At 37.4% G+C, this 26,318-nt stretch overlaps 1 protein-coding gene and 1 pseudogene across 1 annotated transcript in view; one reads left to right on the forward strand and one right to left on the reverse strand.

The window, feature by feature from the left end:
* Nucleotides 1-2,520: 2,520 nt before the first annotated feature.
* LOC115501262 lies at nt 2,521-3,167 on the reverse strand (annotated as a pseudogene).
* Nucleotides 3,168-5,290: 2,123 nt separating this feature from the next.
* Nucleotides 5,291-26,318, forward strand: part of LOC115508163 — a 142,039-nt gene continuing 121,011 nt past the window's right edge. Inside the window, exons 1-11 of the mRNA XM_036064353.1 lie at nt 5,291-5,345; nt 5,928-6,038; nt 6,416-6,457; nt 8,108-8,170; nt 8,800-8,901; nt 16,925-17,029; nt 20,170-20,223; nt 21,425-21,529; nt 22,048-22,101; nt 23,233-23,337; nt 26,237-26,290. Coding sequence (XP_035920246.1) covers nt 5,963-6,038; nt 6,416-6,457; nt 8,108-8,170; nt 8,800-8,901; nt 16,925-17,029; nt 20,170-20,223; nt 21,425-21,529; nt 22,048-22,101; nt 23,233-23,337; nt 26,237-26,290 — 760 coding nt within the window. The 5' untranslated portion in view covers nt 5,291-5,345; nt 5,928-5,962. The remainder of the gene's footprint in view (nt 5,346-5,927; nt 6,039-6,415; nt 6,458-8,107; nt 8,171-8,799; nt 8,902-16,924; nt 17,030-20,169; nt 20,224-21,424; nt 21,530-22,047; nt 22,102-23,232; nt 23,338-26,236; nt 26,291-26,318) is intronic.

Below are 26,318 nucleotides of genomic sequence, written 5' to 3' on the forward strand. Positions count from 1 at the left end.
TTAGCTCTTTTGCTGTGATTTTGACCTGTTCTTTCATTTGGGACATAGGCCACAGTTTCATTTTGTCTAACTCCCTGTGTCTGTTTCTATGTATTGGGAAAGTCAGCTATGTCCCTGATCTTGAAAAAAGCGGTCTTATGAAGAAGAGGCCCTGTAGTGTCCTGTTGTGTAATGTCCCCTGTTCACCAAAAACTAGCATTTCAGGTGTCTTCTCTGGGTGTTGCATGCCCTAGGGCTGTGATTGTTGAGTCATGTTTGCCATCAGTTGTCATCTGCAATGGCCTTCTTTGCCTGTTGTGGACAAGGTTTGGTCCCTGTGATGCTAAAGGGCCAGGCTGGGGCCACCTTGGGCTTGAGTTGGGTCAGACCAGATGCCTGCCCTCACCCCATTTGCCAGAGCTGTGGTTGCACCAAACTTCAGGGTGCTCACTTTCTGCTGCCCGCTGTGAGATCTTCGTTGGTGGGTAGAGCTGGCAGTCAGAGGTCTGTACCCATCCCAGAGCTGGGAATATAGTCAAACTGATGTGTATGATTATGTTCCCTCTCCCAGGGCAAGAGTCACTTGGGAGTGGTCCTGGACAGTGTTGGAGCTGCCCGCTGCTTACAAAATGAGAGGCATCTAGTGCTGCTTTGGATGGACCCCTGCCCAGTGGGGATGGTTGGAGGGGGCAGTCTGCAGGAGAATGCAGGGGTGGGTGAAGCGGTGTTAGCAAGCTACATGGCAAGTGTTCCAACTGGTTCCTGCAGCTGTCTGGGTATCTGGATTAGGGTGGGGGTAGGGGAGAGAAATGGTGCCTGCCAGGTCTTTTATTCTTGGAGAAGTCTCCTAAAGATCCCTGCCCTTCCAGGAGAAGTTCTGAGATTAGTAAATAAATCTCCTTTCTCTATATCCCAGCCACTTTTCAAACTGCCACTTCTATGCTGGATCCCTGCAGGGCTGTTTGTTATGCTGTCTCTTTAAGGATGGAGACTGTTTCCTCTTGCCCTCCAGCTCTCCCAGAGCCAAGCCAACTGATTTTTAAAATTCTAGGTGTTAAGCTCCAGTGATTGTAAAAGCTAAAAAAAAAAAGTTAAGCCCCTCTGTCTTTCAAAGCCAAATATTATGGGGGTTTGTCTTTACAGTGCAGGTCACCCATGTCTGGGGTGCCTGGTAGGAGATCTCTTCCTCTCCCTTTTCCGTGCTTGTGGCGTCCCTCACATTTGTGGTCGGTTTCCCTGGGGGTCTGGTTCTAACCACATCTCCGTTATTCCTCCCATTCTTTTCATTGTGGCCTCTTCTCTTCAATTAACTGTGGAGGGTCTGTTCTGACAGTCTTCAGGTTGTTTTCTGGGTTGGTTACACTGATATGGGTGTATCGAGGGGTATCCATGAGACAGATGAGCTTAGGATCCTCCTACCTTGCCATCTTTCCCAGAAATTCATATTGCATTTTTCGTTTATCTTTTACCTGTTTGTTTTTTTAATGTACTCTAGATACAAGTCCCTTGCAGGTTATATAAATTATAAATATCTTGCTGTATAGTTTAACTTTTCACTTATATTTTATCTTCTTTTTTTCGATAGGGAAAAACGTTTTTTAATTACACACTCAATCCATTGGATGTATTTCAAAATACCCCCCAAAACACTTTTCTTCATTTATCAGTGAAAGAAGTTAGAAAGTAACGTCAAAAAAATAGCATATGGCAATCAAATTTCCCTGAAAGTCATAGTCACATATAGAGTACATCCTAGAAAAGAGGAGGGGCCAGACAGGTTCTCCCTACTTTCAGGAATTTCATCAAGTACTGGACCTACTCATGGGTGGAGAGAAAAGGCAACTTTTAACTATGAGTATGTTATTAAATGAGGCATTTACTATACTCCTTCCTAAGAGCACCAGGTGGGGGACAAGTGTTCTAAACTTGATCTAGGAAATGGAATGTGGAGTCAGTCCATCCTCTTCCCCCTAAGAGCTGTCCAGTGGCTAGTGAATTTAAAAAGCATGACTAAATAAAAACAAATGCCCACATACTCTCTCCTCTCCCCCAATAAAGGTAAAAGAAAAAAACTGGATTTCCCAGATTGTTCTCCAGAATAATAGTTGCTTTATATATTTGGTATAAGTGGGATGTTAAAGTCCTTTACTGTTCATTGCTATCAATTTCTTCCTTTACATATCTATTAATAGTTGCTTTATGTATTTGGCTGCTTTCATGTTGGGTACATAAATATTTGCAACTCGAGAGTGGATGGAGCCTGGGAGTAGCTTTAACAACCCAAATTCGTCGATTACAGAGTCATCACAAGCATGCCTTGCTTTTAAACAACAAAAAAAATATTTTTGAAACAACAAGATAAAAACCTAGTACTAATCACTTTCTGACAATACACAATTACTGAATTAACTAATATTAAGAAGGGGAAGGGAATCATACCTATGGGCCTTGTCTCACACAAGTGCATGTTTGTAGGTGCAGGGCACTTGTCATTATTGCAGAAATGAATTTGAATTTTTCATCTTTAGTTTAACATTGCTTTTAGTACAATGCTGACACCAGCAGTGCAGAAAGGGCTCTGGAGAGTTGTTCATAGCAGCAGCTCTCCTTTGGTTCTGGAGGCTCCAGGCCAGCCAACATTGCCTCGTCACATACATTCTTTAGGCCTTTCTGTGAGTGCAGAACCCGCCACATATTTGACCACTTTCAGGTCATGGGCCACCTTTTCACATCATTTCAGCAGTCTCCGGAGGGATAGACTTCTCTTTGTTCTTGGTTTCTCAATCGTAGAGGAGTCATCTTTAAGATCAATTTGGGTCCCAACAAGCAAGAAAGGAGTCTTGGGACAGTGGTAAGTTATCTCAGGCACCCACATTTCCTTCACATTTTCGAATGAGGAGGCAGAGATCACTGAATAACAGACTGGAATACATTTGTAGAAATGTATTCGTAGATACATTGAAATACGTTTGTAGAATAACTTGGCAGTTGTAATCTGTCATAGTCCTCTTGCCCCGCAGTATCAGAAAGTCCAAGAGTGTATGGCCCCCTATCGATCATAACGGTGACTGCATAGTTGTCACCAAGAGTCGGTACATCCTCGGAAATGTGTTTGTTGTGTAGGATATCAGGAGACATGTTTTACCAACAGCACCGTCACCCACAACAACGCACTTAATTGTCTGCATTACTGAAACAATTTTGTATCCACTTTAAATATTTCAAATTCGGTGGTGATCTCAGCTTCTCCGCAGGGGCATTGGCAGTGCTGTGTGGTGTCTCCTCTTGTATTTTATCTTCTGATGAACAAAAGTTTCTCTTTGACACGTAGTTGAATTAGTCAACCTTTTTTCTTTTATAGTTAGAATGTTTGGGAGCCTGTTGAAGAAATCCTTCCATACACCGCGGTCATGAAAACGTCTCCTATTTTATCTTCTGGGAGCTTTATTATTTTCCTTTCACATTTAGATCTATAATCCACTCAATTGATTTTTCTACATGATGTGGGATAAGGGTCCCTTTTTCTTCTAAATGGATATTCACCATTTATTGACAAGATGATCCTTTCCCTACTTTAATGTAAGGCTAGCTTTTTCATAAATCAAAGATAATAAATGTGTTGCTATATCTGGACTTTTTATTCTTTTTGTTCTTTGGTCTATCTGCTGGTCCTTGCACCAGTATACCTACTCTTTTAATGTAGATTTAATATGTCTTGATATCTGAAGCATAAATCCTCCCAATTTTATTTACTTCTTTAAACTCTTCTTGGCTATTCTTAGTAATGTCCTTTTTGTCATTAGAAATATTTATTCTTTGTGCTTTCTCTCTTTTTTTCCTTTGTCAGTCTTAGCGCAGGTATGTATCACTTTTGTTGGTCTTTCCAAAACCCAACATTTGGCTGTATTGATTTTATTTAAAGTTTGCTTTTCATTTCAGTAGTTTCTGCTTTTGTCCTTAGAACTTTTCTTCTCCTTTTGAGGGGTTTAATTTGCTGTTCTTGCCTAACGTTTTAAGATAGAACCTTGGGTTATTGATCTTTTCATCTTTTCTATTACATGCATTTAAGGCTGTGAATTTCCCTCAGCACAACCTTACCATATCCTACAAGTTTTAATATGTAATATTATTTTTACTCAATTCAAAATATTCTAACTTCCAGTATGGTTTATTTTTTTGACACATGATTTACTTAGAGAGGAATTCTTTAGTTTCCAAAGTTAGGGGAGTTTCCTAGTAGCTTTTGCTATTGATTTCTAGCTTAATTTCCATACCCTATATTAAGTTATTTGTACCGATCATCTTTATTATTCTAATAATTTTTAAATTATATGAACCTTATTCAATTGTGAAATATTACTTTATAACCATTATTATGGGAGCATCTCTTTTGCCAGTGTTAAAGAAACACTGTTCATTTTGTGTCTGTAACTGCTTATTTTTTAGCAGGTATCATTATGCTTTATTTCTCTTTAATAATTGGAAATTATGTTATTTTTTAAAATGTCATCTTTCTCTACTTCTTTTGTTCTGCAGGAGGAGAAGTTGACCTCAGTGACCTGGAAAATGTCTTGCAAAATATGGGGATAGAGTCCTCACCAGAGCATTCGGAGCTAAAGAAATTACTTCCAATTAATGGTGGGCATTTCAAATATCAGAATAGTCTTCAAGAGAGTTAATATAGTCATCCAGGGAGTTGTTCAGCCATTGCAAGTATCAGGTAGAATCTTGAGGGAATTAGAATTATAGCCTAAAAATTTTTTATAATCCAAATCTCCGTGTTTATTCTAGATCACTTAGAAGTTAGAGTTAAAAATATCCATAATTCTAAAGATAATTATTTTTAATATTTAGGAATACATAAATTGCCATTTAAAAATATGTCAAAATCAAGAGGCTCATCAATCATCAGTCTTGCCATCTGGACTAAGGAATATTGATAGTTATTTTTCCTTCCATTGAGATGCCTTGGGTTAAGACCTCTAGGAAAAAGGAGGAGGACGAGGAGAGATGTAGAACTATCCTTACTAGTAGAGGGGGAAAAATGTGGACTCAGAAAAAATACAACATAAGGAAGTGTTTTTGCTTTGGCCTGGTAAATATTAATAATTGTCTCAGGTGCTAAAGAATTGATTTACCATATTAAGAATTTCATTTACATTTTTTGTTTTATTATTTCCAGAAGATACTAGGTAAATTTTAGGAGCAAATTATTTTATGCTGTATATTTCTGAACTTGGATATTTGATATTGTTTTAGCATGTCTAGATATTTTCTCTGTGACCTAAATTATGTGTTTCTTGCAGCTACAGCTAGTAGAAAAATATATAAGACTAGTTTGCTGAATTGTGCAGAAGATGTAAAAGGTGAGTGAGATTCAAATAAAGATGTCATATTGAGACTCTTGTGTTTTGCTTTTTTTCTTATTAAATATTGCCCCCTGCCATTCTCATATATATTTCCACGATTAGTTTTAATACACACATATGTTCCTACTGATTAAATAATTTTCTGTCTTGTTTTTAACAGGTGTTCTAAATATTTAGGTTTACCTAGATTTTTGATGTGGAAATAATAAAATTTAGGCCCAGCTATAAAAATTTAAGATAGTATATCTTGAAATACAGTGACCAAACTGAATCTCCTTGTATAAATGTTTATATAAAAAACAACTATTATATTTGCAGTTTTTGCTGCTAAAATTAACCTGAGTGGTGTCTCAGCCTTATTCTGATGTATTGTGTTATGTAAGCTTATCTTCAGTGTGGGATATTTTGGGTATAAATGAATAGATAATTTTAGTCCATTAGTATTTCTCTTTAAAAATTTAAATGTCCTTAGCCTCTTTTTTTATGATGAAATTGATACCACCATACATTAGGAATTTATATTATATTTTGATTTTTATTTTAATATCCTCATATCTTTCTCTTTTGTTGGGTTGCAAGATGATGACCATGACCTTGACTCTATTCTTGAAAACATGGCAATCAAACTTACAGCTGAAGAACTTAATGATGTACCAGTTGCTTCAGATGCTTCAGATGTACCAGTTGATGGTGAGTGATTTAGATATCATTACGCCTTCATGAAAATTTGGGTTTTGCTGACATTTTTTATAGGACTTATGTAGCTGAAATAAGAATTATTTTTTCTCTCAATATATTAATCTAAAGTTGATACTTATTCGTTTATTTAACAAATATTTACTGGGCACTATATATCATGTATTCTGCTCAGTGCCAGAAATACAATGACCACGAAATACAGACATAGTCCTTGACCCAAGGAACTTAATGTCTAGTGTATCACAATTCTTAGTATTCTAGTAGAGGCTGAGAATGTTGCTGGGGCCTCAGTCAGGTTAGTAGTTTTCACAGGAACAAGGGCTTTGGTTTCAGCCAATATGAATGACATTTTTGCTACTTCTATATAGGCATGGATCATCATATCCTTGGACCAGACTTCACGATTCAAGGTCAGTATTGTATGTATTAAATAAAATATTAGGATTGAAGTGTGATGTATCACAAAGTAATCCCCACTTTAAATAAACCAAAAAAGAATATATTTAGCTGAGCACAATCCACTGAGGTCAAGCAATATCACCTAGAAACATTTTACTGAATACTGCCTCTTACCTGAAAAAATATTTTTTTTCACATGATTCATATACTATTTAGTTATGTCTTTGCCATGGGTTTTCTACCCTTCTGATAGGGTGAGTTTTTTTTCCCCAAAAGATATTTTTATTGAATCATTCCTTAATTTTCAAGTACTACTGTGTACCAATGAAAAACATGTAGTTAGTTTTTTATTTGCTTATTTTCTTTATGCTTTTAAGTTTCCCTGGGACATCTGGAAAAAATAACTAAGTGGGACTATCAACAATTGCCAGAGGTTATTTTTAGCTTCAGAAACTCACTTGGGGATGTCAGATAAAAGGCAGAATAGGAGCCACCGAAAAACTCTCTCCACCATAAGAGCAATGAGCAAACTGGCAAAAATTGTCAAAATTAACATTTTCAGAACTGGAAATTAACCAAAGGTTTGCTGCAATCTGGGAGGATTTAAGAGAAAAAAGACTGAATCTCAGTAAGAATAGTGAGCTTTGTGATATTTTAATTTGCCCTATTCCCATCCTCTGTCTTACAGCTCCGTAATAGCCTTGAAAATTAACATTTTCTATTTGCAGTGAAAACTAGTAGCCTGGAAACCACTGGAGGGAGCAGAGGGGAACTGGAGCTCTTTCAAAGCCTTATTGCCTAAGAACTGTCATTATTTGGTCCGTTTGGTGGTTCCTTGGAGTGAGGCTTTATATCTGTCTCCCTTTATGTATGAATTAATAAATGAATAATTCATGAGTATGGAAAGATGAATCAAGAGATAAACTGAAAAGAGCAGAAAAGAATAAGAAAAAATAATAATTATTCAGAGTCATAAAGAACTAATAGCAATTACTGCAGTGGTAGAGTAATAATTAGTCAGCAGCCAGACTGAAATGGACGCAGTGATTAGAAAGAAGAGGAGAAAGTATGTTAGTAAAAGACATGAGATGAGAATTATGGCCTTTACTTCTTTTACTCTTGGTACCTGCATGAGTCTTGTCCCTGCCAGAACAAAGATGAACACAGAGAGCATGAACTGTCCTATAGAGTTTATGAACTAGTGTGGCATCATAAAATGTTTTTCCTAGACTCCGAGTCCATTTTGCAAATACAAATTGAACCCCAGAAAGCCTGAAATTAAAAATTAAAAATGGACTCAAATAAAATAGTGGAAATACTGGACTCTGCCTTAAGCTTTTTTACAGTATGGGTACTTTATGTTTTCATTCTAAAGCTCTATCATTTTCTGGATCCCAACTAAGTCTTTTTTTTTTTTTTAATTTTTTTTTTCAACGTTTTTTATTTATTTTTAGGACAGAGAGAGACAGAGCATGAACGGGGGAGGGGCAGAGAGAGAGGGAGACACAGAATCGGAAACAGGCTCCAGGCTCTGAGCCATCAGCCCAGAGCCCGACGCAGGGCTCGAACTCACGGACCGCGAGATCGTGACCTGGCTGAAGTCGGACGCGTAACCGACTGCGCCACCCAGGCGCCCCAGTCTTTTTTTTTTTTTTTAACAGCTAATGGGAACTTTGATGTTGGTATCTTAATGGATGGAATGGATGGAATAAAAGCCAAAACAGGTAATAGAATAACAACTAAGAGTAAGATGCTACCAGAAATCTAAGAACCAAATTCTTTCCACTAAATTACAATATAATGCTCTTTCCACATCATGATTGCATGGACTTTTAAAATCTGTCTTACACATCTTATAAAAATGTTTATGTATAAATGCCTACAGTTAGTAATAGATTATCAGAACTTTTAGCAATAAAACTTCAGTGCTCTTTGTTGTTTCCCAAGTCATTATCTGAAATCTCTGCCAATAATTAGCATACCTTCTTTTATGGCGGAAAGCTAAATTCCAGTTTAACACAGTAAAAAGTGAAGGAAAGTTTTGGTAAAGTTAGAGGCGATCTCAAAGCAATAAAAGTGCTGAGAAAACTATTTAGATCAGCAATCTGTATCATTCTAATGTACTGCAAAGTTTATACTCATAATCGCATGCTCTGTTGCCCTGCCTATCATTCAGAGATTATACTAGAAATAACGAGAAACCTCTGTAGGCCCAAAGGCCTATTTTTTAGGCTGGGTCTCTTTTCATTCAGCAGTTAGCTGTAATGCTACAAAGGCAATTTTTTTTTTAATTGTGTGGAATCACGACACCATTCACAATAATACCAGAAGTCTCCCTTCTTTTGCTTTGAAGGAGAGGTTGAGGTCAATGACATGAAAAAAGTTCCAGGAAACAGAGGGATAGAACTCAAAGATAAGAAACAGGGAGAGTTGGTGAACAATCTGCCAGTCGATGGTGAGGATTTCTCTAACAATTCTATTTCATATCTAAGTGAAAAAGATTGTCCAAAAAAATCTTTTACAAGGTAATGACTGTTTTCTCTTACGAAGAAATACCAACGGTGTCATCTCATTCTTAGTTGGGAATGAGGTGGCTTTAGTCAGAAATCCTGCGACCATGGTTGAGAAATCCTGGCTATTATTCTTGAATACACTGTGAGTCTGAAATTTTAAAATGAGAAGAGGAAAAGGAAGGCATTGAAAAGTATGAAATGGAAATAAATGAGAAATTACAAAGAATAAATGGATGGGAGGGGTTCTGCCTGTTAGAGGGCCAGCAATAACTGCCTTAGGTGCCAGTGAATGAAGAGTGGCCTTATTTTCTCCATTTCATATATTTTTAAAAATTATTGAGAGTATATTTGTACTGTATGGAAATGTAAAGTCCGACTTTGTGAAATGATGGCTTCTCTGTTGCTTAGTAACGAATTTTGGTGAGATTTTGATTTGTATGCTTCTTTTTTTTTAATTTTTTTTTTCAACGTTTATTTATTTTTGGGACAGAGAGAGACAGAGCATGAGCGGGGGAGGGGCAGAGAGAGAGGGAGACACAGAATCGGAAACAGGCTCCAGGCTCCGAGCCATCAGCCCAGAGCCTGACGCGGGGCTCGAACTCACGGACCGCGAGATCGTGACCTGGCTGAAGTCGGACGCTCAACCGACTGCGCCACCCAGGCGCCCCTGATTTGTATGCTTCTTAAAGCTGATACATCTATCAGGATAGGCTGATGGTTGGCACAGAGGCCTTTTTCATTAATTTATTCTAAATCAAAGGATAACTGACATATAACATTAGTTTCGTGTGTACAACATAGTGATTCAACAATTACACACATTATGAAACACCATGGTAAGTGTAGTTGCCTTCTGTTGTCGTAGTTACTACATTATCGACTCTGTTCCCTATGCTATACTTTTCATCCCTCTGACTTATTTTCTTTATAACTAGAAGTTTGCACCTCTTAATCTTCTATTTCACCTAATCCCCCACCCACCTCTACTTTGACAACCACCTGTTCTCTCTATTTATGAGTCTGTTGTTTGTTTGTTTTACTTTTTAGATTCCACAAGTAAGCAAAATCATATGATATTTGTATTTCTCTGTCTCACTTACTTCATTTATCATAATAGCCTCCAGGTCCATCCATGTTGTCATTAATGGCAAGATTTCATTCTTTTTTACGGCCGAGTAGTATTCCATTATGTGTATGTGTACCACATCTTCTTTATCCATTCATCGGTTAATGGACACCTAGGTTGCTTCCCCATCTTGGCTATTGTAAGTAATGCTGCAGCAAACAAAATGGCATAGTATCTTGCCAAATTAGCGTTTCCATTTTTTTCTTGTAAATACCCAGAAGTGGAATTACTAGACCATATGGTACTTCTATTTTTAGTTTTTGGAGGAACCTCCCTACTATTTTCCAGAGTGGCTGCACCAATTTACATTCCCACCAATAGTGCACAAGGGCTCCCTTTTCTCCTCACCTTCACCAGGACTTATTATTTATCTTTTTGATCCTACCCATTCTGATTGGTGTGAAGTGATATCTCATTGGGTTTTGATTTGCATTTTCCTGATGATTAGTGATGCTGAGCATCTTTTCATGTGTCTGTGGGCCATCTACATGTCTTCTTTGGAAAAGTCTATTCATGTGCTCTGCCCATTTTTAAATTGGATTATTTGTCATTTTTCGGTGTTCAGTCGTATGAGTTCTTTGCATATTTTGGATTTTAACCCCTCACTGGATATATCATTTGCAAATATCTTCTCCCATTCAGTAGTTGCCTTTTTGTTTTGTTGATGGTTTCCTTTGCTGTGCAATGAAGGCCTTTAAAGATGAAAATATACATACGATGTTAAATTTTGATACTTGCCACTTTTCAGATATTTTGATAGCATATTTATGCTTCTTTTAATCCGCCCATACTTTTGCAGACAATGTATGTTCTATCCTGGGGGATAGAGTTCCATAATTTATTGAAAAGTTTACAATTTGTGGCAAAGAAGAAAACAAGTCTAGTCTGAAAAGTGATTAATAAACAAAAAAATTAGTAATGGTTAAGGAAATTTACTCAGAAAAAGAAATTTTTCTCTGGGTATCATCAACAAAAAAATCATGCTTATTGGATGGAAAGATGAAATTTGTTATCCCCACTAGTGTATTTCACTGAGTAGCTCACCGATTACCTTTAAAGCTTTCTGCTCTATGGACTGACCAAAGGAAGATATTTTATTCTAACTCTATTATTGAACATATTTTAAATATTTGAACAATGTATTTAGCTATGTTTTTTGTGCTAGAACTTGTAACTATATATTATACACGAATTAATAGTCTTGGTCACATTTAAGAGTGACTACATTTTGGTGTTATTTCTTTCAGTTTCCTAGGGGTGAAGATGATTGATATCAACAATCATGTTGATATAACAACAATCACTGTTCTGGAAAACATGAGGTTGAATCTTACAGAAAAGGAACCTAAAAATATGAGACAGAATCTACAAATTAATGCTGAGCATTTAATATAGCATTGAACCACTTGGGAAGTCTTGGGCTTATGAAGTGATGGAAAGACTCTCGAAAGCCACTAATTTGGCACTAAGAAGACATTTTAAAAACTCACAGAACACATCTCTAAATAGAAATGAATGCTATCGTAAAAACTTATATTAAGTTTATTATATCAACAACTTCTTTCACTGTGAATCATAAGTAATGCTGAGGTTTCCACAGGCCACAAAAGGCCAGAGAAGAGTCAGGGGGATAGGGAGCATGGAAATAAGATGAAAAAAAATCTTAAATTGGAAAATCAAATCTAGGTCTATACCGCAGACATTGAAGTGAAGTACTGGCCATTGTTCAGTGGAAGTGTCCTGGGAGTTCAGGAAAATGAGAATGGCTCCTGTTCTTGTCTGCAGCAATGAGATCTGTGGTCTAATAGCCCTAAGGTGCTAAAATATACCTTAGGCACCTTTTGCTGTCTCAAGTTGTCCCAAGATAAGGTGAAAGGAGACAGGTTCTAGTTTTACCCATCCTATTAAATTTTTCCAGATACTTAGAAAAGTCAAATGAGTCTTGGTACTCCTATTTAAAATGTTAAATGATAATATGAAGACATGAATTACACTTTCTCTCTTTTTTCATATCATTAGCACGGGCTAATTAAGTTAATAATACACAGAAACGAATGCATTTTTAATACTGTGGAAACATTCCATTTTTCTTATTTCCCATCCCTATTGCTTTCCTAAGGTGGGAAGGGTAATGTGGGTAATTTGGACAGCATTCTGGGGGAAATGAGGATTAAGCTCCCAGAAAAGGAACAGAAAAAGCTGACAGAAAACCTGCTACTTAATAGTGAGGATTTTAGAAATAACTGTGTCTTTGAAGAGAGTTAGCGCTTGTGAACATGCATACCAGAATTTCTAAAGCACTCAGAAGATATTTGCAGATCTTAAGGAGGGATTAATTCCTAATGTAAAAGTCCTATTTCTTCATTTTTATAAACTCCAGGGAGCAGAATGAAGTTCTGTTTGTAGTTCATTGTTTCATTTAACACTCTCTGAAAAAACTTCCTTTCCCCCATCATCCCTATATCCTCAAAATATTCAGATTTATATCTTCAGATCAATTTTCTCACTCAAATATTGTGTGTTGTAAGTTTTATAGGACTTTTCTTTCTTTTTAAAGTTTATTTTTGAGAGACAGAGAGAGTGGGGGAGGGTCGGAGAGCGAGGAGAGAGAGAGAGAGAGAGAGAGAGAGAGAGAATCCCAAGCAGGCTCTGCATTGTCAGCACAGAGCCCAACGCAGGACTGAATTCCACGAACCATGAGATCATGACCTGAGCTGAGATCAAGAGTCAGACACTTAACCAACTGAGCCACCCAGGTGCTCCACTCAAGGAACCTTGTAATCTATTGCAGTCTGTTCAAGTCTCAATGACATGGTAGAAAGATGGTTTCATAGACAATGCAGAGATAGAGACCGAAACTTCTCTTATTTTCTTCCAATTTCTTCTTTATCGTCTCCCCATTCTACCCCCATGTCCTTCTAGTCTGAGGCACCGAATGTCCCTTTTTGGGTTATAATTTACTTTATTGGGACTAATTACAATTTCATTATAGTTAGTAGCTTTATCAAAGGACTCTGTGAATACCCAGAACACCCCAAAACGAAACCCTATATCCTTTAGCTATCACCCTTTTATTCTCTCCCCACCACCCTACAAGCCCTAGGCAACTTACTAATCTATTTTCTGTCCCTATAGATTTACCTATTCTGGACATTTCATATAAGCGGGATAGTATGTAGTCTTTATGATTAGCTTCTTTCACTTAATATGATGGTTTCAGGTTCATCTATATTGTAGCATGTATCAATATTCCATTCTTCCGTTTTTCCAATTTATGGTGGTAAAATGCACATAACATAAAGTTTACTACCTTAACCATTTTTAAGTGTCCAGTTCAGTGTTATTAAGCACCTTCACATTTTTTGTGCAATGACTACCACCATCCGTCTCCAGAATTCTTTTCATTTTGTAAAATTAAAACTCTGTATCCATTAAACAAACACTTCCCATTCTCCCCTCCCACGAGCCCCTGACAACCACCACTCTACTTTCTGTATGGTTTTGACTAATTTAAATACCTTATATAAGTGGAATCATGCAGTATCTATTTTCGTGACTAGTTTATTTTACTTACCCTAATGTCCTCATGTTTCATCCAGGTTGTAACATATGTCAAAATTTCCTTCCTTCTTAAGACTGAATAATATTCTACTATATGTATATATATTCATTCATCCATCGGTGGATACTTGAGTTGTTTCCACATTTTAGTGATTGTGAATATGTTCTGTGAACATGCGTATACAATTTCATTCCTTTTTGTTGCCTAATAACACATTCTGTTGTATGTGTATATGTTGTGTTTATTCACTCATCCTTTGATGGGCATCTGGGTTCTTTCTGCCTTTTGGCTATAATGAGCATTTCCAAACGTATACAAAGTAGGTAGAATAATATAATGAATGATAAAGAATAAAGAATAATAGAATGAACCTAGATTCAACAGTTATGAAGATTCATCTCACTTGCTTCTTATTTATTTATTTATTTTTTTAATTTTAACGTTTATTCATTTTTGAGAGACAGACAGAGACAGAGCATGAGCGGGGAAGGGGCAGAGAGAAGGAGACACAGAATCCAAAGCAGGCTCCAGGCTCTGAGCTGTCAGCACAGAGCCTGACGTGGGGCTCGAACTCACAAACCGTGAGATCCTGACCTGAGCCGAAGTCTAATGCTCAACCGACTGAGCCACCCAGGCGCCCCTCTTATTTATTTCAAAGCAAATTTTCATTTAGTCCTTATATACTTCAGTATACATCTTCTTAAAAGTATGGATTTTTTGGGGCGCCTGGGTGGTGCAGTCGGTTAAGCCTCGGACTTCAGCTCAGGTCACGATCTCGCGGTCCGTGAGTTCGAGCCCCGCGTCAGGCTCTGGGCTGATGGCTCAGAGCCTGGAGCCTGTTTCCGATTCTGTGTCTCCCCCTCCCTCTGCCCCTCCCCCGTTCATGCTGTGTCTCTCTCTGTCCCAAAAATAAATAAACGTTAAAAATTTTTTTTTTAAATAAAGTATGGATTTTTTTACATGACTGCAATACCATTATACAGTTTATTTTTAAATTTCCCTTCTTTAAAATATTTTTTACAGTGAGCTTATTCAAATAAAGAACCTAACAAGCTTTACACACTGCATCTATTATGACACTTAAATCTCACGTACTCTACAGCTATTCCTCTACCTTCTTCGTCTTTTCTTTTTAGGCACTGATTTTTTTTTTAAGAAACTGGGTTGCCGATTGTCTTGTAGCATTTCTATATACTAAAAAAAGAAAAATTTCCCATATACTAAATTTACCCGTTTTTGTCTGTTTTCTCATCTCTCTTGTTTCTCTGTTGTCCGTATTCCTCATAAACCAGGAGTCAGCTCTGATGGCTTAATTATTTTCATCTTCAACATTTTTTGACAAGAATACTTCATAAGTAATACTGTTTATTTCACATTGCCTTCCATCAGGAGATACAGATCTAGTTTATCTTTTTGAAAATGGCTCTACAGTTGTCCCAAATCATTTATTTAAAAGTCTGTCACCACATCCTTGAATTTGAGATGCCATCCTAACTATATACTTGATTTCCATATGCACTTGTATATTTTGAGAATTTCCATTCTGTTCTATTGGTCTGCTTATTCATGCTCTAAATTGTGTTGAGTATAACAGCTTTATAGTCTTTTGATATGAGTAGATCTAACCCCTCACTCCTCAGCCCTTGTACGCACACACACACATGCACACACACACGCTCCCTTGTCCACCCCGCCCAGTTCTGGCTGTTCTTTATAGAAACATCTTTTTTGTGTGACTTTTAGTAGGAGTGTATTTGTCTTGTTTTTTTTTTTTTCTTTCATTTTCCATTTGCTGTGTAACATATTCCCTGGTGAGAAGATTGATTTCTTAGGGTTTGAAAACCACTTATATTATGAGAGGACTTATCACATGTACGTGTTTACTGTTGTGCCAAGTTTAAATCCCAACATAATGAAGAAATATGAAAGCATATCATGCACCCTTATTTCTTGTTTTCTGTGGTATAGAAATACTGACTACCCTTTCAACTTTAACATCGAAATCTTCCACATTCAATACAGATCCGCGTTATTGTGAGTCAAGATTTAACCACGTGGTGATGTACCCACTTGGCTGTAGCTCCGGCCTCTGTGAGTGCAGACAATGCCATATGCACGGTGTGCACCAGTAAGAGTGCCCCATAGACACCGTGAGCTGCCCACTAGGAAGCTCGGGAAAGACACACCACCGCTACTTGGCACTAAACCAAGGATTGTCCCAAAGGACTTTCCCGCAGCCCTAGATTCAGTAGTGGGTAGAGGATGAGTTCCATGTGGTTCAAGGTCCCCTTCATGTTCCCATACAGCTGTCTTGTTTCCTTCCTCCCTCCTTCCTCCTCTTTCCCCCTTCTTTTCATTTCTAAGCATTTTTTTCTCTTTTTCGGCTATCCTGGGTCATTTTGTATTGTTTCCTATCTCCTGCAGATGCAGATACTTTTAGCTTGTTTTCCATTGCTTTACACATAGGAAGCACAATAGTTTTGTAACTTGTGCCTGATAACTTCTAAATCTAAAGTTTTTATGAGCATGTTGCTGCTGCCTGTTATTTCTGCTTATTCTCTCTCAGGTAACTTGTTTCGCTCTGTGTTTGATTCTTTGGAGTGGAAGCTATTTTCCTTGGAAAATTATAGAAAGAAACCTTTGAGGGTAAGGATGGAAGCATGTTCCTAAGGAATACTTGCCTTTGCTTCTGCTGGGCACTTGGACAGAATCACCCACACTCCATGAGGTCATCAACATGACAGTTCAAATCCAGATGGAGCAAGTATCCTTAGAACAGAAACAGTAACAGGGCTCTGCTTACCTCCCTAGGTTCCTACTTTTGATGAGACTTTGCACTAGTAACGTACTCTCTTATCAGCTCTTTAGTACTTATGAGGAGATGCTTTTTACATTTTATCCAAGATTTCGGTTTCCAGAGGAAGGTTGGTCTGAATAACATCGTCCTCCACATAAATGGAAACAGAACTTGATGATCGATTTTTGTCAGGAGTTGAGGCATCTAATCTGGGAGTTCAGGAAAAAAAAAAAAAACCCTCATTGTCAGCCACAGTTTGATTTTACCATTTGCTGTGAAAGATTTGAAAATTGCTCATTCACCTGGAAGATTTCTATTCGAATTCTAACATCCTTATTGACCCCCTTGATATATGTGAGTAGACTATATTAAATCTTGTTTTCCTCATGAGACTGATAATCATTAATGCACTATGAGTAATGCGAGTGGTCACATTTTGGAATCCGTGAGTTTTCCCCGTATTCTTTACTTTTTCACAAGGAGAGATTATTGATGTCGATAAAATGGATTCTCCTTTGCAAACTATGGGGATGAACCTTTCAGAAGAGGAAATTAATGATCTGACACGTGATCTACCAGCCGATGGTGAGTATTTAAGATATGTTTGAATTGGTTAATCTGAGCTTCTATAAAAGAATCTCTGAAAACTCTACTTTGGCATTAAGAAGACGGAAAACATGAAAGATGACTCAGACTGGAAGTAAACATGTTTTGCCCCTTGACATTTTCAGTAACTTCATTTCCACTTGGAGTATGGCCAAGGCCAAGGCCACTATTAGAACTGAACAAAATTAGAGAGAGACACTGCTGTGGAGGGAAGGGAGTGGGGTGCATTAAATAGAAGAAACTTTAACACAGAAAAAATTTTTAAAAATTATAGAGAAAAGAGAGCAGAGCCCAAAGTGGGAAAGTATTTTTAATTTCTTTTAAGTAAGCTCTAGGCCCAGTGTAGAGCTGAGTTCACAATCTGAGATCAAGAGTTGCATGCTTTACCACCTGAGACAGCCAGGTACCCCTAAGTGGGAGGTTATTAAAATAGCATTTCTGTCTTTGCCTCACCGTTTTCAAGGACATGTAGAAAGACAGAATAGGGGCGTTTGGGTGATTCAGTTAGTTGAGCATCCAACTCTTGATTTCGGCCCAGGTCATGGTCCCAGGGATGTGGGATCGAGCCCTGCATCCAACTCTGTGCAGAGTGTGGCCTGCTTTGGACTGTCTCTCTCTCTCTCTGTCTCTCTTTCTCTCTCTCTCTCTGTCTCTCTCGTGCACACGCGCGCTCACTCTCTCTCTCTTAAAAGAAAAAAAAAAGCATGATAAAGGAGGAATATGAAGTGTAGGACCTATTTCCTGCACCAAAGGAATAGGACCAAGTTTTCCAGATACCCTTGAGGGGAAAAGGAACAGTAACCACTCAGGCCTGAATGTGTGGAATGCCTGAATGCTCAGCGGCCCCACCTATGCCTCTGCTTACATCCCATCATTCTGAGCTGGATTCCATGGTCCAAGGACTGACTGTTCCCAAAGCTCTAATCTCCCTTGATGGGCTAGAGACAAAGTCTAAAGTTTAGTACATTCTGAATTGGGGCTAAAAGAATTCTCAAGCTAAATAAGCAAATGTTAAATATCAGCCTGAGAACGTTATAGTAGGGCTAAGAAGTATCTGTCTGGAACATGCCTTAACTATCATATAACCTTAGATGAATCAATACTTGCTCATCTTATTAAGGTGCATTTATTCACGTCATTGTGTAAGATAAGCAGTGTACCCTTAAAAATATTTGTGTTAATTCATTTAATTTATTCTCTAGTTTTTACCACTGGTAGTGTACTAGAAGGACCATGCAAGTGGTCTTCACTGTCTTGTTTTCTTTGCTTGCAATGGTGTATCCGTGAATGAGACTAGATATGGAACAATCAGCTTCCGTAATAGAAAACTATTTTTTTATCTATTTGAGATTATGGTGGAATTTTTTTTAATATTGCTAAAAAAAGCAGAATTATGGGTGGAAATCTAGCTATTATTTGAAACTATCCTCTGGTATTGCCAATGATTTCTGTTCCTTATTTTAAAATAATAATTTCAGATCAACCAACATAATGAAAATCATTGTGAGATTAAAAAGTACACATGAAATAAAATGGACATGTGGAATGATTAATCCTTTTTTCTTTAAATCAGAGTTAGAATTTTTTTTAAGTTTATTTATTTTGAAAGACACGAAGAGAGCGTAAGCGGGGGCTGGGACAAAGAGGGGGGTGGACAGAGGATCCAAAGTGGGCTCTGTGCTGACAGCAGCAAGCTTGATGCAGGCTTGAACTCATGAACCGTGAGATTATGACCTGAACTGAAGTCGGATGCTTAACCGACCGAGCCACCCAGGCACCCCCAGAGTTAAAATTTTTAAGTTATTGCTTATTGGTGATCTGCTCATCTGAAGAGTTACCATCAGTATTGAGCTTAAAAAGAAGTTTTGTGAAAGATTAAGGCTCAAGCATAGAGCCCCAATTATATCATTTGGGACAGAAAGACCCCATTTAGGGCAAAGCTTTTCTCATACTGTGTCTGTCAGGACGGAGATATGAATTTACTGGAGAGGGCAAGATTCAGTTGAAATGGGACCCGAGTTAAATAGCGAATTTTACACCAAATAGGTGTTATCATCTTTGTTTCTGAGAATTTCCAGTGGCCCCGTAAAACTGACACATATCTTCATGCTTTCCTGACCTCACTAATTGGTTTTACTACAGAAATAACTTTTGGAATGTTCTGCCTCAAAAGATCCAGAAGAAAAACAAGGAAGATTCTCATTTAGCCTAGATTTAGCAACCAATGAATAAATGTATATTTATCCTGCTCACTGTTCTAATACTTGTTATTGTGTACATGTAAGTGTCACACAGCTTCTGCTAAGAGTCACTGTGTACTTCTAATACTTCAGTAAATATTTTTGAGTTATCCAGGACCTTCATTTGTAAATTTTCCATGGTATAGGGGTTTTTAGATACTGTATACTGTAATTTATTACTTACAATCTAAAATCAGGAATTTTTCAAATAACTTACCAACAGTGACAGTTTTTTAGGTCGTTTTTCTTTCTTGGCAAAATATAGATCTCAAAAATCATCTATTCGTGAGATATTTCTATTCTTTAACATATTAATGTCTTTTTAAATATTAATTTGTATGAAATTCAATTTGTCTACTATGTCTACTATGAAAACTATGCAAATCATTAGAGTTGGGAAGTTAAGCTCAAAATGAATATTGCCCTCAAGCAAATCGTACGTCATGCAAATCAAGAGTAAACTGGTCTGCCTGGGTCAGTGAACATGAAAGGAAATAGTAATTAGAATCTCAGTAAAGAAAGAGATCATTTCAAAAGTCCTGTTAAAACAGTGGTGAATAAGATCCCAGTTTTAAATTTTGTTTTCCCTGGCGTGGCCCAAATCATCTTTGGTTTTCCAAAGTGTAAAGCTAAAAATAAAGTCTGATGAAAAGAGATGACTTTTGAATCTCACACCGTTAGCGTTTTGCCGTAAGACAATGGATGAAAGCAGTTGTTAAAGCAGGCACCTTTAGAACAAGTAGAGTGATTCTTTTCCATGTCCTTTTGTGCTCCTTGGGGTAGGTGGGGGATAAAAAGTAGCCAATGAATGCCACTGTGCTTCCTGTTTTGCGTTTCTCAGTGAATGCCACTGTGTATTTGATTTACATTTTCTTCCAGTTCATGCGAAGGTTGAAATGAGAACGCATATGGATGGAATGAAACCTTTTACAGGTAAATAAGAGACTGTCACTTTTGTCCTGGAAAATATTTTGCTCACAGGGATGGATGATCAAAAACAGTTTGGGGAAGGGGGTCAAAATGCCACAGAGCTCTCTTACTATAAGTCACCTTTTTCTCAATTCTGCTTCCACTTGGTTGATGTACCAACCTTTGACTATTTTCCAGAGTTCTAAGGAAGTTGATTCTGATAGTTCTTTCTCACTCACTGTGTTTTGGTGGAAGGATAGTTTCATGAAGGAACCCACTCCTCAGCTATTTTTGCCAATGTCGCTCAATCTTTCAATAAGAAATTACTTTTAAGTAGATCTAGAGGGTACAATGCTAAGTGAAATAAATCAGCCAGAAAAAGACAAATACCGTTTGATTTCACTCGTGTGGAATTTAAGAAACAAACGAATGGGGTGCGGGGGTGGCTCAGTCAATTAAGTATCCGACTTCGACTCAGGTCACGATCTCATGGTTCATGAGTTTGAGCCCCTCATTGGGCTCTGTGCTGACAGCTCTGAGCCTGGAGCTGCTTCAGCTTCTGTGTCTCCCTCTCTTTCTCTGCCCCTCCCCCACTCACGCTCTGTATTTCTCTCTCTCTCTCTCACAAATGAATAAGCATTAAAAAAAATTAAAAAAAAAAAAACAGAAACACAAACCAAAAAAAAACTAGACTCTTAACTATAGAGACCACATTGTTGCCAGAAGGGAGGTGGGTGAGGGGATGAGTGAAATAAGTTGATGGGATTAAGAGTTCATTTGTTATCATGAGCACCGATTAATGTCTAGAGTTGTGGAATCATTATATTGTGCATTGTACACTTATTCCAGTTACATTGTAAAGCCCTGACAGGATCAAATTATTGTCATTATGAAGAAAAAAGTCACATTATTCAGAGACAAGAATAAATACAATAAATGATAGCTGAATTTATACTTTTTTCATCTAGTATCTTAATTTGCTGGCCAATTATAAAACAAATTTGTTCTCAACAGGGCAGACTCGTTCCCAGAAATAAAAGACCTTCCTTTTGTAAACACTAAGGGGTTATGTTCTATTATGTGACTTCCCCATAATTCTGTGTAGACGTGTTTCATTTTCCCCTTCCATTTCCTCAAATGGGGGGATGCATTATAATGAGAATGAATTTTTCACCATTTCATGGAATGATTATTCTCAGACATTAATGTTCTTGTATTTTCAAAGGAAAAAAGGTTCATGTCAGTGATCTGGAGAAAGTTCTGGGAAGCATGGGGATCGAGCTCACAGCTGAGGAGCTTAAAAAGCTGCAGGAAACTCTGCCAATTGATGGTGAGCTATACAGAAGCCACAAAGACTTTCTAGGGAACTTGGTTTTGTGGCCCGTGTGAACAATTTAAAATTTTTACCTGTCAAGGGCTTTCTGAAAAATCCTGAAATTGATTAGGAAAAGGCATTGTCATTTGGATTTAGTCTGCAGTTTACCAAACCCTTCAGCCATAGCTTTGCCATCTGAGTGTCAGGTAGTTGATCAGCCTATATCCTAAGGAAGAAAAGGAAGGACCCTGGAGGGGACTAGGAAAAGAAATAAAAGGGGAAGTCAACAGAAAAAGGAAAGATGTGTGATTGTTTCAACATAATAGTGTTTCCCTCAGCTGTCAGTCTCCTACTTGCCAGAAAGTACATGTATTTGTCACACTGAGACAGTTTTCTTTTCCATAACTTCTTTTTAAATTTAATACTGAGACAGAACACATTTCCCACTCAGTTACAGTTGTTTTACTGAAGTTATAAGTAAGTGAATGTTCATACCATTTCCCTTCTGACATGAATTGTTCCTTTTCCTATAGCTGCTGGAAACGTATTTCAGAATGCAATGTTGGATGGGGTGAAATCCACTCAGGGTAGGTTAAAAGCCTGATAAGAAAGGCAGAGACATCTGAAATCTTCAAGGTTCACATTTATCATTTAGACACGAGTCCTGTCTAGCTTCCTATGTATAGATTACTTAGTTACTTTCTTTTATTTTAAGTTTATTTATTTACTTTGAGAGAGAAAGATAGTAAGTGGGGGAGTGCAGAGAGAAAGAGAGAGAAGGGGAATCCCAAGCAGGCCCTGCACTGACAGTGCAGAGCCAGACGCAGGGCTTGAACTCACCATCCCTGAGATCATGACCTGAGCTGAAATCAAGAGTCAGATGCTTAACTGACTGAGCCACCTAGGCACCCCAGTTACTTAGTTACTTTCATCATCATCATATTTTACGCTATAATGTCTCAATACATCTTGCTAGGAATCCATACTCACAACCCCAAAAATCTAATCATACACAGCAAATTATGAAGAAAAGAATTACCGAATTTTTAGGGAGTTGTGTAAGGAAAGCTTGTTATGAAGGAAGATTGAAGGCAAATCCATAGAAACAAAAAGTAGGTTAGGGTTGCGGGGGGCTGGGTGGAGAGGGAAGTAGGGAGTGACTACTTAATATGTATGGGCTCTCCTTTGGGGATGATGAAAATGTTTTGGAACTGGAAGTGATATTTGTACAACATTGTGAATATGTACCAAATTCCACTAAGGTGTTCACTTTAAAATGATTGATTTTATCTAAAAAAGTGCTAAGATTCTGCTTGTTTTTAAGGTTACCTTATGATCTTCACTCTGTTTTAATATTAGTTAGTTAATAAATTAATGAGGTCCTGTCATCAAAGCTCATTCCTATTCTCTCTAATATTGGTTATAATCAAATCATGTAGCCTATCCCTTCATGAGCTGTTTATAATACAGGCTTCCATTCAAGGTTTAAAGGAAGAATTACTAATTCTGATTTTTCTGTTGATTATTTAATGCTCTTAGACATGTTAAATGGGAGTTCATACAGAAAAGTAATAATCACATAAGTACATTTTCTCTTTTGTTTTTTATTGTAATAATGACAAAGTATATATGTTCAGATAACAATTTGCATTCAAAAATATATTTCTAATATTTTAAACTCATTTTTTTTCATGTTTCATTCCTGTATGTTTCCTAAGCAGGCAAAGTTAAGGTGAATAACCTGGACACTGTCCTGGAAAACTTGGGAATCAAGCTCACACAAAAGGAACACGAAGATGTGACAGAAAATCTACCGCTTACCGGTGCGTGTTTCACATACTACTGTATCTTACGGAGACTTTCTGCACTTGTACATGAGTGTGTCCATAATTAGTTTTACCTAGTCTCAAAATGACATTTTTGCAAAGCTTAGAGAAGAAACTAGCCTTCTCTTCATTTCTATAAGCCCCATATCTTTAACCTCTTCTCTTTTGGATTCCAAGCATCACACACAGAACTATTATAACTACTTTCTGACCCAGTAATGAATTTACAAGGAGCAAAATGAATCTCATAGGCTAGAGAATAGAAAGGAAGGAAGAAAAATATGACTAATTTCCCTATTATTAGTATCCCTCAAATAGTTGTGTCCTAAGCCCATTAATCACTTTAACTTTTACAATTCCGTGTTACAATTCTCCGTGGACAGTATTATCCACACTCCTATTTCCAAGTGTCATTATATGCTGAAAACTTCTAGATGTTTTTCTGCAGCCCAAATTCCTCCCCAAATATGGGTTGGGTAAAACCACATCCAGATTCCTGTTGGGTTGTATCTGCCAAATTCATTCTTGCTCAGCAAAGCCTCAGATCTTAAATTCACTATATTTAAAAATACCTACCCCAAACTATCTCCTAATTATACATTCCCTTTCTCAGCTGGTGGCACCATCGTGTTCTTAGTAAAACAAATTTAAAAATTGACATTTTTCAGGGCACCTGGGTGGCTCAGTCGGTTAAGCCTCCAACTTTGGTTTAGGTCATGATCTCGCTGTCCATGAGTTCGAGTCCCGTGCTGGGCTCTGTGCTGACAGCTCAGAGCCTACAGCCTGCTTCAGATTCTGTGTGTGTCTCTCTCTGCCCCTCCCCCAATTGTTCGTTTTCTTTCTCTCTCTCTCTCTCTCTCTCAAAAAATCAATAAATATTAAAAAAAAAACCGAATTGGTATTTTTCACTGCAACTTTTTCTTAGTGCCACATCTCATTGAATACCAAGTCCTACCAATTAGGAGTGCTGACTACTTCATACATCTGTGATCTGACCCTTGCTTTCCATTTAGCTTTATCTTACATTATTTCCTGCTTCCACATTGCCCTATAACACTGAGGTGTCTGAACCATAGTATTGGGTATAGGCAGGGTTCAAGATTCTTATATAGTCGGCTCTCCACCCTGTTGCAAAGCAGTAGCTATAAATGGATGAATTTTAGCGGGAGCATCTCCTGATTTTATCGTTTGCTCTACGTCAACCCAACTACTCTATTACAGTATGTTTACTTGTCCGTCTCACCCCAGAAACTGACTTGTTCAGAAATTATATTAAATTTATTATTAAATATATTTTAATCTTTAGTGCCTCATATGGTGCCTGAAATTTAGTAGATAATTCATAAAATTTTCTTCAATTAATATACAGATCTTCTTTGTTATTTAATGCTTATACCATGGCATCTGATTTGATTATCCAATTGTCCTTTTCCACATACTCTCCAACTCCTAGAACAAAAATACTTAGGCATATTTCACCAGGCCAATTCTTGTCTATAAAATTAATCTCAAAGTTTACCTTTTCCAGAGCTCCCTGATCCCTGGAATTCACTTTATTTACTCTTCCTCTTAGTTTAAAATTCATCCTATTCACACATATATTATTATACACTTAGCATATTGTATAAAAAGTGAGTGTCTTTATATCACTCTTCTTTGTTTATGAACTGTGATTTTCTCGTAAGTAGAAACCATACGTACATCATTTTATATTTAGAGGCAATAAATATTGAAGAATGAATGGAATGATGGAATAATTAGACTAAACAAATGAAAAACAGTGAAAAATACAAATAATTCAAAGTGACAGAAAGTCTTCAAGAGGAACGTCAAATATAGGCTGGCCTTCTAACACTTCATTTGAGCAGTACATAACCAAAGGGCTCCAAATCATTGGTATAAATGTTATCAAAGCAAAAAGACAATTGCCTAATCATCACTCATGCAGTTTTCTGCTTTCCAAAGAAGGTTTGGCAGAAATTATACTCATTTTGAAACAACCAGCAACATCCTGGCCAATTTCAGTGGCATACAAGGGAATACTTGTTCATACTTAGCACATGGGTGCAAACTTGGCCTTCTCTTGAAACCCCCCCTCAGAACCATCCTAATTCCAAGTTATTCCCAATAAGGCATAATATTCTTCTAAAGTTTACTGCTTTTTTTAATGACTCATTACCCTTTTTTTAAAAAAAATAATTACTAGTGTTACACAAGGACTTCATGAAGCCTTAGGACATAGGAGAGCAAGTCTGCACATTCGACTCATCACACAGAATTTTTATTAACCCATTAGCTTTCAGTGAACTGTTGAATCCCCTTTGTAACTAGTTATTATGTTACCACAAGTCCTTTCAGTTTGGAGACTCTCTGAAATATCTACCCGTCTTTTAGGGTTAAAGAGAAATACATACCTATCTTTACACACAAGTATATATAGTGTTAATAGAAGAAACAGGTCACCAATTTGTGTGATCAAAAATCCCAAGATAGTTGTGATAGACAAAGAAACTAGAGAAAGACAAATTGGGAAAAAGTAAGAAGACAAGAAAGGTGGTCCCCAAAGACTCCTCTGACAAATGTGGCTGAACCAAAGCTGATAAATTGCTACACAGCCAAATAAGTCACTGGGACCTTTCACCCTGCTGGTAAGATGGAGAGCAGCCTTCAAATTCAAGAGGTACATTCAAGACTCCATTTTGTCCAAGAGATAAAGACTCTCCCTCAACTAATGTGGAGCTAATTCTTTAAATCCAGGGTTTATATCCTTATAGTTGAGTCAGATAAAGCAGTGGAGCTAATGAACTTCGATCTCTTATTTCCCAATTTACCCTATTTTTTGTCTGTTTATATATGGCTCTCTGGCCTTATTACCTTATTTTGGCTTTCCTTGTAGCTAATGGGAAGGTTGAGCTCAGCACATTGATGGATGCAGTGGCCACTGTTACAGGTTAGTGAACAATTACTGTGACTCTAAG

The sequence above is a fragment of the Lynx canadensis genome, chromosome E1, assembly GCF_007474595.2.
Source record: "Lynx canadensis isolate LIC74 chromosome E1, mLynCan4.pri.v2, whole genome shotgun sequence".
In the NCBI taxonomy this organism is placed as follows: Eukaryota; Metazoa; Chordata; class Mammalia; order Carnivora; family Felidae; genus Lynx; species Lynx canadensis.